The 17099-nt window shown below is 40.5% G+C and overlaps 1 protein-coding gene across 1 annotated transcript in view; it reads right to left on the bottom strand.

Annotated features, from left to right (window-relative positions):
- pappa2 (pappalysin 2) overlaps positions 1 to 17099 on the bottom strand; it is a 75271-nt gene that overhangs the window by 27160 nt on the left and 31012 nt on the right. Inside the window, exons 11-17 of the mRNA XM_086203884.1 lie at positions 16509 to 16812; positions 13048 to 13176; positions 12880 to 12965; positions 6364 to 6560; positions 3396 to 3509; positions 753 to 888; positions 465 to 639 (exon numbers count right to left, since the gene is read on the bottom strand). Of these exons, the coding sequence (XP_086060010.1) occupies positions 465 to 639; positions 753 to 888; positions 3396 to 3509; positions 6364 to 6560; positions 12880 to 12965; positions 13048 to 13176; positions 16509 to 16812 (1141 nt within the window). The remainder of the gene's footprint in view (positions 1 to 464; positions 640 to 752; positions 889 to 3395; positions 3510 to 6363; positions 6561 to 12879; positions 12966 to 13047; positions 13177 to 16508; positions 16813 to 17099) is intronic.

Below are 17099 nucleotides of genomic sequence, written 5' to 3'. Positions count from 1 at the left end.
AGATGTGCTAATATTCTAACACTTTAGTAAGGAGTACTTGTCATCAGCATTCTGAAGGGTCAATTAAAAAAAAACATTTGTGTAACCTAGATTTGACATAGTTGTTACTTAATAGCTACTTATGTGGATGTGGTTGCATGCAGAGCACAGTGCAGTGTGTGTGCGTGTGTGTGTGTGTGTGTGTGTGTGTGTGTGTGTGTGTGTGTGTGTGTGTGTGTGTGTAAACTTCAACAAGCTGTAGGAGGCTAAAAATGCATTATATTAACAGAGGATATCAGTAAACATGTGTGTGTGCATGTGTGTGTGTGTGTGTGTGTGTGTGAGAGAGAGAGTGCATACATGCATGCGTGAGTGCACGTGCATGTGTGTGTGTGTGTGTGTGTGTGTGTGTGTGTGAGAGTGTGCGTGTGTGTGTGTGTGTGGTAAGTAGGTAGCTGTGGGAGAGCCCACCCTCTTATGCGCACCCGGTCAGGGCGAAGGTGCTGAAGTGGCAGGAAGTCCTCAGGACGACGCCCCCTATTGCCACAGAGGGGGAGGAGAAGAGGAGGATAACAGAGGCGGTGAGGAAGAAGGGCTGAGAGAGGTCATGGGTCACGTTGACCACCAACGGGTTCCGCTGACATGAGAGGTCATGTGTGCCTTGGAAGATGACAGGAAAGCTACACTGTTATCTCATCTCCATCACAGAACATTTCCCAACTTGAAAAATGCAAAAACATAAATACATACAAATGGAAAGAATCTACCAGTACCTAGTGAGTGGTTCTTTCCAGTAGTATCAGAAAGGAGGATGGTGACAGTCCTCTGACACTGCTCCCCAGACCAGGATCCATCTGAGGCCAGGTAAACCATCACGGAGGCCGCCACTCCAGAATGGACAAATCCCACCTGGGTCAGCAATAGTCACAGAGACATGATTTCTTTTTTATTTTTGCATATTTTCAAAAAGAAAGAATAATATGTCTGATGCTGTGAGAACACACGTTTGCTTGCCATAGCATGACAGCAAAGATCTGACAACGGCAATTCAAAGTAAATTAAACATTTCAATACAGAAGACTGTGTTCGAGTCAAGATAGGTTTGATTACATTTCACTGACGCAAATGGTCGACTCGTCTGAAAGAATCTTGTCATCGTACGAGCAACCAAGCTCGTCTCTCGTCCCCCTGCTTTTTTTTCATAGCCAATGTTAAACAGAGCCTTATGAATGCAGGCAAAGACCATTTCGGAGAAAAGTGTATTCGATTCATTATCAGACACTTTCTCCTCGGCATAACTGCTAGCATTTGATGCGGCTAAGCTAACTAGCAGTCAGCTGGGGGTTTGGAGCTTTGTAATGCACAGAGAGGAGGAAGACGGATATTTATCTGCTTGTTCAGCACTAACAAAGATGAACAATAAGCTTACTTCTCAAAAAGTTGGTGTTGTTTTTTGGAGCATTGTGAAAAATTTGGCGAGGGCTTGAATCTTAAGGACATCCATTTACAGTATATCAGAATACGATGCACTGAAACGTTAAAAAAAAATACTATATTTTTTATGTAAAGTCTTAACTGACAGGAAACTATGGCAAAATATATCAAGTGGGAAAATACAATACCACAATCTGAAATATATAAATATAAAGAAGCATTAAAGTCAGTTCAAGTGCCTTAAAATTAGACTTCATAGAATATTTGAGGAAATGTATTTATTTCACCATACTAATTTTCCACAATACTTCTCAGTAGTTAGTAGAGAAAGGAAAGCAACAGGACTTGAGCATGAAAGGAACTTGGCATGACAAATGAGGAAATTCCGCATGGATGAATAGAGAGTTGAAGACACAAACGTGCCAGATACAGGTAAGTCAGGGTGGATAGTCCGTGATCACTGGAGGAGCACAAGGTGGTGGGTGCTTGAAAACATACCAACCGGAGCGCATACAGCAGGAGCCGTGTGGTAATGTGACTGTAATCCTGTGTTTTTGTGTGACAGGAATGCAAGTCTTCATAACCACCTGTCACACCTTCAGACTTTAAACGTTCCAAACTCAAACTCTGCTTTAGAAGACATTTTAAAGTCTTTTTCAGAAAATATGAGCTTCCAAATGACAAAGTAGCCCCGTTAAATGAGAGGGATAACTTTGCTGGCAGAAATGGACGCAATATGATGGATGAGGAATGTTTTTCGATCGAGGGAGACTAGATATTTTAAGGAGAGGGAGGAAGAGAGAACACCTCAAGGGAATGGAGGTGTAACAGGGAGAATTGGCAGATACCAGCGTTATAATGAAGGCTTTTCAGACAGTGAAAGAGTCTTTAGAGAGAAAGCAGAAGTTGTGGAGATGTGCCTGATAAAGTCCATAATCGGCAAGGCAAGAGGATGAAAAGATGAGTCACCCTACCAAAAAAAAAAGAATAAATGATGAGAGAGGAAGAAAAATGAATGACTACATGTAGGGAGGGGAGACGCAGGCTCATGGTTTAAAGGACCATATAATCCAGAGCATGACCAACAAGATTGTGAAGCTATCAGTCAAATCAACAGCTAACCTTCGTTTGGTCAGGACCGCTGTGGCTGTGGAAAGATTAAATATTAAAAGAGAAAAAAGACGACTAAATATGAGAACCAGACACAGGTCTGGAATGAACAGCCAGGTCCAAATACAGGGCAGTACACAAAGCAGGACATCTATGTGAAGCTCTGTTGGCTAACCAGCGACGGAGCTGCAGGGAAACGCAGGTCAATTACACATAAATCCTCTTAACTGCAGCAGCAACTGTCAATGATGGGATTTCACAACAAATGCATATTATGAATCTTATACTTTGATTTTATTTATGAAAAAATAATTGATGATATCCAGTGCCTGAGAATCCTTTTTATTCATTACTAACAACAGAGAAGATCTTTTTTCTACACCTATATGGTGACACAGTGACGTATGTATGATGACAAAACTGTTATTACTCCTCTACATGCTAGTATATCTATGTTTAATTATGAATAATGAGTTAATTATGTAACACATAGTCTTAGTATATTGGTAATAATCAGTATTTGATTGTGTGTGTGTGTGTTATTCAGATACGATTTCCTATGATTGCACTCAAATAAAAAAGCACAAATGTAAATAAAGAGCAAGATTGTTAGTCATGATTTGGTGATCGTCCACAGACCGCTCACAGTTGACCTAGAACATGAGTAATTATAATCACGAATGTATTGTATGAATCATGCAGTTGTTAGAAAGTCAGGAATGTGTACGTGTGCGGGGAATGAGCCCGCGGTGTGAGATGCACCTTCAAACCCCATTTTGAAAAAGTGTTGAACGTCACCGAAGACAGAGTGTAGCCACCCACATTCATTCAGTGGAGGAGAAAACAAATACAATATGTGCACACACACGTACCTTCAGCCAAATCGAATGTTCCAGGTCATTTTTTATGTCCGACTGAGCTGTGCAAGGGAACCAGGCATCGGTGGGCGGTTTCTCACTCACCTCCAGGTGTTGATACCTACAAAGCTTTAGAAGAGAGGAGATACAAAGTTCTTATAACAGATGCCAGAACACAACAGACTACGATTTGCTTTAGGCCACGTCTCCAAAAATTACTGACTAAAAAAAAAGAAAAGGAAAGGTCAGAGATATAAGTTTGCTGTAAAAACAGGAAATGCAAGAAGTTAAGGGTGCCGGATAGGCACTGATACCTGACAAAAAAAATAAAAGGTGTGAACCATTTGAATCTGACAGGAATTCAAAATAAACAACAGGTGAACAATAAGGTCAAAGAACAGCAACTTCCTGACACTATTTATTCTGCAGGCGTGGGATTTTAAATCCTTCTCACTTGTAGAGTTTTTCATTCGTCTGCTGAAGGAGAAAGTTGATTCACTGTAATGTCTTCCCACGAGCAAGATTATAAATGTCAGTAGACATTAGAGAACCTTATATTTTAGAAAAAGAAATCACATGATCACTTGTCCACACGGTGAAAGGAGCTTTTATCCAGTATGCATCCAGCTACTTTTCTTTTAGCCTTTAACGGAACCCAAATTCTCTGGTACTGAAGTTTTTTTTTTTATTGCACCTCTCCTCATACAGACAGTGAGGCATGATAAATGCCCGTAGTTTTGCCAGCGCGGAGACTCGTGAACCAATGTGCAAAACACAAAAAGGGTCTTAAATCACGTTACTTGCACAGCGGACATGGTTTACTTAACTCTGCTTTATTTATCTTTTATGCCTCTGCTTCATTTATATTTGACCAACTGTTGATTTGGTTGTGACATAATTTGGCACATCAGCAATGATAGACTTGAGGGACCCTGTGTGATTGCATATATTTTATGGGCGGATGTCAGAGCTGGGAAGTGACTGGTGTCTGCGTGCTGTTAAAAGAAAAGAGGGAGCTATGTTGTGTTCAAAGCTCTGCTGTCACAGAACGTTCTGCCAAAAAAAAGTTATGTGCTGGTTTGTCTTTCCCAGTCTCTGTTCAGTCGTGTTTTTCACTCATTCACTGGCTCATTAGGCTTTCATTCCAGTTTCCAGTTTCCCTCACCTGCCCCCTTTTATTCGTCTACCCAACAGTGTGTAAATATGAGGGTCCCACTACTAAAACGAGGTCCTGAAAATCTGTAGACTTGCTGTTTCAGTCATAAAAATATTTTTGCCCAAATACAAATGATATTATACAAAGTTGAATAAATAATAACGTGAGTCAAATTGAAAGGGATCCGTGTTGACGATGTCTTATTTTCAATCAGACACATTTCTCTGATAAATGATCAAATGATCTGGATCACCGAGCCAAATCAATTCATTGTGCTTTTGAAACAAATATACAGATAAAGAAGGAAGAAGAAAATGATTTGGAGCCAAAATGTAATTTAAACTTCTCCCACTCGACTGCAAACAAACTCTAGGCCACTGGTTCTCAAATGGGGGTACATGGAAGTACTCCAGGGGGTATGTGAAGCTTTACAAAAATATATATATTTAAAAAAAACAACAATGTTTGATAAAATACAAATGTATGTTCATATACTGAATTTTATATTCAGTATTCAATTTTAATATCCTTAAAAAACAGACTCTCCCCAAACCAAGTTAGTTTGACCCATTGATCCAGCATCACTCGTCAGTAACCTGCCGTTGCCATCACGACGCACTGTAACAATGGAGATGTGGCTCAAGCGCAGCAGCAATCCTGCTGAAAATACGAAGAAACAAGTGAAAAAGAAGGCGAGACTAGAGCCGACGAAGTACCAAAAGTAGGAACCCAAAGCACTGTTTTGTTTTGTTTTGTTGCGGGGAGAAATTAGCCAACGCTAGCAAATCATTGATATAAGTTGTTTAACTTAAATAAATCAGACGCTGATGGCACAGTACTGTACCTCTTTATTTTCTACCAAAAAATGTTTTGCGTGTGTCAGGGGGTACTTGACTAAAAAATATTTCAAAAGGGGAACATCACTGAAAAAAGTTTGAGAACCACTGCTCTAGGCCACTGGCACTCGTTCTTGTCCTTGATGCTTTCACTTTGTCAATTTTGTCCCAATTCCTAATCTAACACCTCTGTGGGTGCAGTGGGTGGTCACTTCTCCTAACTCTTACCCGCTGCACTGATTTGTTGTTAACTTTTCATCCATGCCTCACTGCCTTTATTGACTTGTTTGCAAATGGCCAGAAAAAAAGAAATCCAAAAACAATGAGATTCAGAGGGTTTTAACTGAACCAGACGAATCAGCTCATTGGTTTCGTCTGTGGTGAAGTATGACTTTGAAGCTAGTAGGTTAATTGCATAGTTGTAAAGAAAAAAATACAGCAAGGAAAAGTACCAACTTGAACACCAATACTGATCTTAAATTTAGATCTAGATTATATAGATTCTACACCACATTGCTCTTCTGTGACTTCCCTGAACACCTGAATTTGACCAGTGCACCTGGTTTTCATCATCTTCCGCATATTTCTATGCCTCTGACAGACGTGTCACTCTTTTCAAGTCGTTACATTGATACAATCGGGTTAGAGCCATCCATTAGTCTGAATATTCCCTCGTATGATGATAAGTCATGCATAGCCAGATCTTCTTTTTTTCATCTGTTCAGAGCATTTTTTGGCTGTCAGCTTCAGGGAGGGGTTGCAGTGGACTGGTCCAAACTATGACCAGAATGCAAGGCCTACAAACCAGTCAAAGATGGTTCATAGACTAATACATCCTGTAAATCTGCTGAGGCAACAAGTTGTAAAAAAAAAAAAAAAAAAGTGGCCAGCTGCTTACATTGTTGCAGTTGAGAATTTCCACCATAGCCGCCATGTGGAGTTTATTGTCATCTGGAAGTCTTTTATAAGCCCTGTGCTTAATACTTCATACCTTGGTAAGTGATGGCTCGCCAGTGGCAGCGTGGGCGGGGCAGTGGTTGGGGTCCTGGTGAGAAGCAGTAGCGGTGGATGCCCACTGATCTATATAGCCCAAAGGTGTGAAATAACCGCAGTCCAGAACACTGGAGCCCCGTTCAAACTCCTCACACACACCGTCCCCGTCAAAAACATAACACTGACTGGGTTCACCTTGGAGGAGGAAGAGAATGAGAGAGGAGGATTTATTAAACCATATAAAAACCTGCTTTCTTAATCTGGCAGGATACACACACACACACACACACACACACACACACACACACACACACACACACACACACACAGCCCCCACTGCTGTTAGACCCTCATCCAAATCTGTTTGTCAGTGAACCAAATCTGAGAAAACCTATTCTGTATTTTCGTTGGCCACTTTTAACGTTAGCCACGTCAACTCTACCATATCAGACTCTGTGTGCTGTCAACAGACTGTAAATAATGGCAAAAATGAACTTTGACTTCAATTAATTATGGACGATCACATCACAACAATTTTGTAATGTTAATAGGCAGAAAGAGACAAATGTGGCTTGGCCGTTGGTTTCTATAAGTCACCAGGTGACAACAGCAGCGTTGTCTGTTACAGAGAACTGTCAAAGCAGTAGTCTGAGCATGTTCCAGGTCTAGTGGAGGAAAAACATTACAAGTGGGTATTCCTGTCCTATTGTTGCATTTTTTTTTTTTTAGGACTTATTTTTATCGATTCAACTCAACTTTTAGTAATGCTCAAGAATTCCATGACATGACAACTGTGGAAAGGAAAACAAAATCAGCAGATAGATATCCGCGGGGGTTACGAGTCGCTCAAGACGAGTCAAAACTATTACTGCTCTTTATCTGCTCGTTCAGCAAAATTAGGAAATTTGGTTGAAAGCTCTGGCAAAAAAAAAAAAAAAAAAAAGATAAGAAGAGGACATTGAGTGGTGTGTTTTTCTTTTTTTTAAATATTATTATTTTCCTGTTGATATGTTCAAGGCCAAGAACAATCTTCCATGGCCAACTTTCATGCATGTTTTAGCTTAATTTTGTTTCATATAGCATAAGAACAAATGGATAAAATCAGTCCCGTTTTATTTCCCCAATGGTTATTGTAATGTGCTCCTTGGCCAGCAGGTCCTGCAGTCATCCTGAGCCAAAGTGTATAGGAATGTTGGACTTGTGACTACTAAGCATGTAATTGATGTTATTAGAATTTTCGCTGGAGGAAAAAAGGCTAGACGAACACACTTCCTGTTACACAGCTGTTATTTGAACACTGTATGCATGAGCGAAGGAGTAAGGGTATTGATAATGCGCTGCAGCAGTCCGTCACAAACAAAGTGGGAAGCATATGTTGAACAACAGCTTGTAATGCAGCAGTTATTCATGAAAATGGGCGGAAAACATCAGACACTTCAGACGTTTGGCCTCATTGATGTCTGGACAGCTGCAGAAGTCAGACAAACAGAGCCGTGTCAGAGAGTCAGCGCTGCACAATTGGCTTCAATTAGACGATGGAAACATGTTTCTGATAAAAACAAACTGGGTCTAGACAATTCAACACCATATTGTCATCCTGAGTTCATTTGGCAACACCACCCAACTCACCAAATGCTTCCACGGCTCCTTTAACACCTGCGAAAATGATTAAATCTTTTTATTTATCAAGTTTCACAAAACCTGATTGACAATTTCAGACTGGAATATTTCGACCATCTGGTTTTTATTTATGGGTTGCACACAACCATGCTGTGTTTTGTGTATTTATTTAATCAAACAGTTAAAAACTAGAAGAAAATTAAAAATAAAAGTCCCTGCGTCTTTAAGTAGCGTTACTTTTCCATAAGCCTCCTCACAAGCATCAGCAATGAGAGCTGTTTGATGGAATGTTCAATAATAATCTTCTTTTTTTTTTCCCCTGGACATTATTTTGTGGAGACTTTCTGAACAGAATTAAGTAATTTGATGCAAAAGATATCCAAAAAGGGTCGCATAACTTGCTAAAATCCGATCCCACCACTTGATTTTGCATTTTACGGGGCAGTGGTGGCGTAAAGGTTAGAAAACTGGAGGATCTTCAGTTCATTTCCCGGCAGGATAAATCTGTGGAGGGGTGATGTAATCTTATTCTTTTAATATGTATCCTGAAAAAAATACAAAAGTATTTTTTATCAGGTCTAAATCACGCTTTGGTATCATTTAGTGATGCCACGATTACATATGTAAAACTTTATTAGTATTTGCAAATCTACTGCCAAACACATTTGTACAGTAATTTTCCAACACCATAATGACGAACAGGTCTGGCTTGTTTATTCATAAAGAGCATTTTATTTGACTTTATGATCTTTTTTAGAAATGTATTTGGACTTTTACTCAATATTACAAAGGGGTCTTTTGAAAAACAATGATGGTGCTCTAAATGCTCTGAAAAATTTTAAATAAAATCCTTTTTTTTGATCGTGACAAAAGAACTGTTACCATAGTTACTGTAGTCTAATGTGGTTAATTTAACTATGCAGGTTTACAGTATATATATTTACAGAGCAGGAGGTACCAAGAGGTTGAGCAAGCCAATTTGGTACATGGAGAGTTAACTGGGTCAAGCTAATGTGGTGAGAAAAGCCAAACAAATATTCTGTCCATGACTAAGAAGTACAACACAACAATTGGTTTTAAGTATTGCAATTTGTAGAAACCTGTTTTTGCCAAATTTTTTTCCTTCTTAGTCATGATGTCTTTTATTGTAAAACAAGAAATGTAATAGCTTTAGTCACGCACGGCATTGCTAGCCCTGGTGCGGGTGGGTTGGGAGGGGGGCAGTCTCTGCTTGTTTCCCCTTGACAAATAAACTGACTGGATGATGGAAATGTTAGCCCTGTTACAAACTCTTGAAACACAAATTCTTACAACTCACACTGATTAACTACCATCCAGCTGCTAGTGGAAAATATAAACAGACCAAAAATAAAGCTGCGATATTAAGAGTATATTTCTGTAATCAGCAAAAGGTTGGAAGCCCCACTTTTTCTACCTCTGAGGAGTTTCACATGGATGTGTGAGCTGTATGTAGGTTATTGGAATAAAACCATGAAATGATCAGTGTGTGTGTCTCCATATTGTGTTTTGAGGCTTCTGTTGTGGCCTGTCTGCAGATCAAAGACATTTCTCTACTGGTTGAGGGTGCAGACTCAAAGTTATCACGTAATCAAAACCCAAACTGTCTTTGTGGCTTCATTTATCTTCTAGCATTTTCTTGTGTTACATTATTTTTACTGCTTTTCCAACCAGCAGACTTACCTTTGGCCCCTGGGTTCAGAAGTCAAAACAGAGTATTTAATTTGTGTCCATGCAGCCTTTTCTGTTAGTTTACCAAGAATTTACCCTAGAATGCAAAGATGTGGGATTTACTGTTGTTGTCTACCAGGGTTCCTCTGGTAGTGGATATTTGGACATTGATACACACCAATTACATATCGTTTCCACTTTTCCAGTTTCTTAATTTAAACCAACCAAAAACCCATTTATTTCATTAAATATGCATATCAAATGAGTATTAGTACAATTAGTTTGTCAATACTAGACTTTGGACAGCACTTGCAGAGGGAAACGGCGGGCATGGTTGCATTCAAAAAGTCCTTACCTCCCATCAACTTTTCCTTGACTCTAACGCAAGTTTGTTGTGAGAATTCATATGGTTAGGAAGTGCTGAGAGAATCTCACTGCCAAGACACTAAGGAGGCACATCCACGCGCATGCACCCCCCTCCCAAAACTACAATGCTCTGGATGACAGAACTTGCTTCACATTGCAGTAAAAACAGAACTCCATCAGCGATACTGAACATGAAAGAAAATTGAGGATATCAAATATTCTGGTTCAATCATTAGTCCAAGAAAATCAAAATCTAAACAATGCATATTAATTTATGCTGTTTTATCAAACAGGTTGGAAGTTTTAGATGAAGGGTAAAATATACATGCGACCATGGTCGATACGATACTGAGACACTGTGAGGAACCACATGTTGTAGAGCGGGGCAGCTGATTTGCAGGTGTCAGAAGTATTTTTTTTTCATTTCAGGGTTTTCATTACCAAACACTGATGAATAAATCCAAAGTCCACAACATAGGGTTAATTTTCTTGTACGACGATGCAACTCTTACTCTTTCCCACTCTTTTGATTGTTCGATAGTTCGTTTCTAATCTGATTTGTTTGACTTGCTGTTAGACATCTTGTTCTTGGACCACCTGTGAGTTTATGAGCTTCGTTTAATGCCTGCTGCTGATTAGACTGGATACCTTCAGCATCTTTTACAGTTTTGTGAAATGTTTCCTGGCTTCTGTTTCTGATCCCTACACATGCATCAATTCTCTGGTTAACTGGTTTGTGACAGTAGCCTGTAAACCAACTGAAAACCAAGATCGGATGCTTTCCATGCCTTTGTTCTTTAGGAATTGGCCAAAATAGACCCTTCTCTTTCTGCATCCCTTTATGAGAACCTCCAAGCCACAAGAAAGCTAAAACCCACGCGGAGCCATCTAGCATCTAAATTGCTATTGCTGACCATTATTAAGCTAGCCTTCAGCAGCTAGCATCCCAGCAAGTCTAACTAGTGGCTAACCTGGATTTCTGCAGGTATACGTCATCCATTTGTTAGCCGCAGGCAGGCTAATCCAGCTCTGCTTGACCTCAGATGACACTATTTAGGGATTTCTTTGTAACCAGGCCTCTAAGACTTCTGGCCCATTTGCATGCAGAAAGCTATTCCTCAGCTTTAGTCCCTGATTACTGGGATCAAGCACAGCCTACCTATGCTGCACCCATCTCCCCCCAATCATCAGTGCATCCATCCCTAGTCGACAGAACCCAGAGGTCCAGTTCTGAAGGAACTCTCTGTGATCCTTCTCACAGTGAGGTCATCATGGCTCCCGCTGTTCATCTCAGCTGCTCAGTGCCACAGAGGATTTGCTGCACCGTTATAAAGGTCCAGCCTGTTCCTGATCCAGAGGCTCCTGTCATCCCTGACGATGTCTGTTTCTGTTCCCCAAGCACCATGGGAGCAGCTCCAACTCAATCTCCTGAACCAGGGTCGTCATTATATGGCTGACTCTCTGCTGACTCAATCTTGGCAGCGCGCAGGATTTTATGCCTTTTTTTTTTCTTCGACAGGATCTATTACAAACTGTTTATTTTAGGACAAATTTGCAATGAGACGAAAATTTTCAAGTATCCCAATTTTACTCTTCAAATGTGTTCGTCTTCCTGATGGGAGTTTACATTCAGCCTTTATGCAAGATTTTTGTTTTCTACATCAAATTAAAGCCTCCAGCTACACAGGCAGATAAAAATCACATTACAGGAAATTAGCCATTAAACAGCCAAATAATTAAAATTATCAATTTTCACATTTGGTTTCTTGGGAGAACACAAAACCAGTAATTTATGGAACAGATACGTACGCTGCAAAACAAAAAAAAAAGAGAGATGCTATTTAGGTTCAGCTGGATTCTAACAGGTGAATCTTTTTTCAGTACATTTTCCACACTGTTGAACACCCACCAAGCTGTTTTCTGGCAACTGCATGACTCTCTGAGCCACAAATGAACTGTTTCTTGATCTTTCCCGACTTACCATAAATCTTTGATTTGTTTAGTCAAAGAACAAATCATGCATTCTTGCCTAACCGAAGTTAACCTGAACTAAACCCTAACCACAGTAAATGTTTCCTAATTCTAAGCTTCTTGTCGAGTTAAAACATGTCAAGCATGCTCATATGATTTCATCCTGCAAATCAGAACTACAAGGTGGCCTCCAATCACTTAACTATGGCTTCATTGTACAACAATTGTCAAAGGCCAAGGCTTTTACAGCTGGTTATGATCTTTCACTGGGGAGCCCTGGCTGAATATTGTAGATGTGATTTGACGAAAAAAGAAAAAATAAGTTACTTATTTTAGATAAAACATATTCCAAAACCTGTATCGATTGCTTTAAGTCTTAAAAAGGCCAAGACTTATTTAATACAGGAAACATGCCTGACATATGCTTTTAGACTGCGAAAGTGTACTTTACGGCTGAAAAGTGTTTTTCTAACAATTCCATGCCAGCCTAATGTCAAAATGCTTCAGATTTCTAAGCAGGACTTGTGACTTAACAAACCAAAAACTTCACTTTTACCCTCCTACTCATCTGTTTTCTATAACGTCCCTGTCATGTTACATTAATGGTTTGTGGAATCAATTCAGGCAAAGAGCTTTTATGTCTTGTAAATTAAATTTGATTATTTTTTTTCTTCTGAGTGCTGCTTTTGTGCATAAATGAGGAAATTTGTAGCTATTATGCGAATGTTCTTTTACATCAAAGGTTTATATGGTGTTCCTGATTTACATGAGATGTGATGTATGACAGTGAAATGGTGTTTCCATAGCTCTGAGGAAAACACCACGGCTGGATGTGCTTTTAATTGCAGATTTCTTGCGACTCACTCACCAACGCAGTTGAAGCCCGTCTCCTTGCGGCACTTCTTCGTGCAGCCGTCACCATCCAACAGATTCCTGTCGTCACACTCTTCTGTCCTGCAGAGAGACGACCGTCACCTTTACACTCCATTACCGCCTCCACATTAACATTTATCATTCACACCAGTCATGCACAGACCCCTGTATGAGGCCATCCCCACAGTAGGCCTGCCCATGAGTGTAGAGGAGAGATGGGGAGGGATCACTGAGAAGACCACCAGCCTCCACCTGGACCGTGTACTGGTACTGTTCTCCTTTCTTTACAGACCTAGTGAGAAGAAAATAGTTTTGTAAGTCCTTAAAATTCTTTTTTGGCATCATGAAATTATTAAGTAGAAGGTTATGTTCTTAAGAAAAGCAATAAAATGTATAATCATTTGCTCTTAACAGTTGATCAATACCAGTAATTCATCCAATGCTTGACACAAACACAAAAACATTTGTGGTTATTGGTGCATGTGGTATTGTGGATGACATAATTCTACTTTGCAAATGCAATGTGCGTAGGAAGCACTGTAGCTGCACTTCGTTCCCCCCAGTGAATAATCATTTATCCTGATGGATTCTGCAAATGGTGGCTGATGGTGAAAGGGTCTGTCTGTAACTTCGCACATCCAGTCACTTTACGGCTCTTGAACAGGAAGTGTGTGTAAACCTCCATTCCAGTGTCGGAACTATTGATGTGTTTTGATGGGCTGTGTCTATTAAAAGAGCTTCCACAGTGCAGTTAGCACAGATCCATCTTAGGTCCAGATTGGACTACAGCGGGTTTTTTTTTCACAATGTCTGCCCGTCACACTATGCTATAAAAGTCTTCCCCGTCTTGGCTGACAAAATGGTAACAGTACACGTGTGATCCCAACCAATCATTGGAGACTGTTGTCATGAAGTTATCTGTGGTTGTCGCAACCGTGTGCAGGTATGCAGATGGTCAGGGGGGAAGGTCAGAGAGTGTCAATCATGGCTGCTACAGAAGAAGCAGTGTGTGATGCTTGTAGTCTTTCACTCAGAGAATACAGAGAAAAGAAAAAAATGTCTCCGAAGACTCTCCAGCTGTTCCAAAACGCTGCTGCCTGTCGGTTGACAAGAACTAGAAGACCATGTCTGTCCTGTACTGGCTTCTCTGCATTGGCTCCCTGTCAAATTCAGAATAGAATTCAAAATTCTTCTTCTAACATACAAAGCCCTCAACAATTAGGCACCTTCATAGGGTCACTGCTGGTTCCAAGAGTCTCTAAAAGTAGAATTGGAAATGCACCGGGCTTCTCTCTCCTCCTCTCTCTCTTCTCTCTCCTCCTGTACTCAAATGTGTTACGAACTCATCTTCTTCTCCAGAGCCTTTGTGCTTCTTCACTTCCCAGATCCCCGACTGATGCTTCTGGAGGAGGCTACAGACCTGAAGAGGCTCAAGCTGCCACCCTTAGCATCAGTGTTGGTACTAAAAAGGACATTAGCATTGTGTTTGTACTGTATTTGCTGGCACTTATGGCTGATTTTATGGTGAAGTTGGTTACTGAAGTAAGCAGTTGATGTTACTGGTAGCTACTTTACTATAATTGCTGATGTTATTGTTTGTTGTGTGTCTTTCTCTCCTCTTGTCTTTCTCCTTCTGTCTTGTTTACATCCCCTGTCTGTCTGCCATTCTCTCTCCTCTAGTCTCTGTCCCTCTCTTTCCTTCTCTGTATCTGTCTCTATCCCTTCTGTGTCTCTGTCCTGCTCTCCTGCTCTCTTCCCCCCCCAACCGGTAGCAGATGGCCGTTCCCATTGAGCCTGGATCTGCTCCACATTCCTGCCTGTTAAAAGGAAGGTTTTCATCGCTGCTGTCGCATCATGTGCTTCCTCTTGGGTGTAAATTCACTGAAGGAGTGAGGCGCTAGACCTGCTCAACTTGTCAAGTGTCGTGAGATAACTTATTCGGTGTTATCCAAATATAATTGACTTGTCTTACTTCACAACACCTCAGCTGTACTTGAATCCACTGTCCCTTCCAAGCCCTTGTTACCTCATATTTTCTCATCTCTTTTCTTCTCCCACACCCTTTTCTGTTTCTCTCTACTTATCTTTTACAATTTCCTATTTGTCTGACCCCATCACTCCTCTTCTTTTTCAGGTTCTCCTCTCCTCATGAATCCACCCTCCCTCTCTTGCTCCCTCTCCCAAACTCATTGCTCTCAAACACTCTATTCTGCTCACATCAACCCCTCTCTGCCCTTCACAGTCCCACATACCTCAATTCCCACCCGTTCTTACATCTTTTTACACTTAGACAAAGCTTGTGTAACATACGTAAGGAGACGTGTTCCATGAGAAATAAACTGTTTTTGAAGCTGCGTCCATCTAACATCTGCCCTGCTCTGCAAAAGAGAAACAGCTTTGCAGAAAGTGCCACAGCATTTGAAATCAGATCTCTGTGTCTTGCAACTGTCCTCACTTTTTATGCAAAAGTTGCTACAGAAAAGCAGAAGAGTCCAATTTTGGGGGTTTAATACCTGCGACTTAAACATACTTTTCATTGCTTAAACAGATTTGGGTCAGTAGTCACAGCTCAGCTTTCCCTGAAGGAAATATTCATTTTCTCAGCTTTAAAACAGAACAAAACAGAGCCAAATCATTGGAAATGAACTGATAAACATAAAGATCTTGTGGAATCTATCCTACATAGTGGCCTCTAATTTTCCTCTCAGCTGTTGATGTCTGACAAGGTAGCATGTCTGCGTGTGTGTGTGTGTGCGTGTGTCCAAGTGTTGTGTTTTAGTAATTGGCATAGTCTCTGTGTTATAAATATTCATCTGCAGAAAACTGGACTCAGGAAGTTGCCTCAGCTGTCGTCTAAGCTGTGTCAGGGTGGTTTGGACAGAAAAATAACTTACCTGTCAGTTTCTATTACACACTGAGATGCCCTCCTGCCTAGCTAGTTTTGATGTATGAAAACTCTCCACAGACATCGTGGGTAACGGCAATCCCAGCAGTAAAATAGTCAATCTGGGTTATTTTCTGGCTGGGGTCACTATTACGGAGTTGAGGAAGTTAGAGCAAAACAGCAATGAGGAATGACTGTACGGTTTTCTGAGTTCCTTTTGTTCCTATTAATAAAGTCTTTTTTTTATCTCTAGCCTGGAAGTTGTGTTTTCATTGCTATTGATTAGTTTGTCAGTCAGCAGGATTACGTAAAAAAGTAGACTAATTGTCATGGAACTTTGTGGAGGGGTGGAGCATGAGCCAAGGGAAAAAGACATCAAAATTTGTGGCGGATTTAGGATTTTTTTTTTCCATTTTCCCCCCACATTTTTCAGTATGCCAAGATATTTTTTCATTCATTTCTCAGGAAGTATTACATGGAACCTAAATGAAAATATGCAGGAATAATGTTGATGTTAATGTGCAGGATTAAGCGCAGAACCCTGAGATCAAAAGGATTAATTTGCATACAATAGAAAAGCAGTTCTTGGCAAAGGTCTGTGCTTCAAAGTGCTCTTTTAGTTTCTTATGCTTCCCCTTCAACTTTTTTTCACCCCTGAAACATGATCCAAGTAGATGTAATATTTCAAATACATATAATTTTTTGTGAATTATTACAAGCATAAGACCGAACACATTCACCTGTCAGTGAACATCTGCTGGGTCTGAGGTGATGGAGATTTGCCGGTGAAGGGCGGCTGCCGGTGAATCCGGTACAGCAGAGGACGGCATTCAGAGCACAGAGGGTTGCCGGGGCCTGACGACAACATGGCAGCATCAATCTCCATCTTCTCATCGAAGGTGCACAGCTTTATTGCACCAATGGCAACATTATGGGTATCGAGACGCAGGGTGAGGGGCATGTCACAGAAGACATGCTGGGGTCCAAGGTTTATGGATTTCCCAGTGTCTGGTATCAACTCTATGTTGGCGATGGCTGGGTTGTCTGAAAGAGGAAAAAAGAGATTCAACATAAATGTTTTTCATGCACTAATACTGACTCCTGTGAGTGTTTGTGCATGATACTACAATAAATGCTCTCTGGAAGTCGAGCAGCCTTCAAACAGTAGACCTATGCTGCCTTTATTTGATATAATAGGAAGAATCAATAACACATTTTGCATTTATGTTCATTCTTTTTTGCATGCATCATTTTAATGCATTACTTAAATTATTTTATGAGATGACGGAACCTCCTGAGATTTCTTTCAGCAGCTGGTGTTTGGAGTCAGC

Source organism: Aulostomus chinensis, chromosome 5 (genome assembly GCF_037954235.1).
Source record: "Aulostomus chinensis isolate RoL2024-O1b breed Wild chromosome 5, RoL_Achi_v1.0, whole genome shotgun sequence".
In the NCBI taxonomy this organism is placed as follows: Eukaryota; Metazoa; Chordata; class Actinopteri; order Syngnathiformes; family Aulostomidae; genus Aulostomus; species Aulostomus chinensis.
This window is presented reverse-complemented; position numbering and strand designations above follow the sequence as displayed.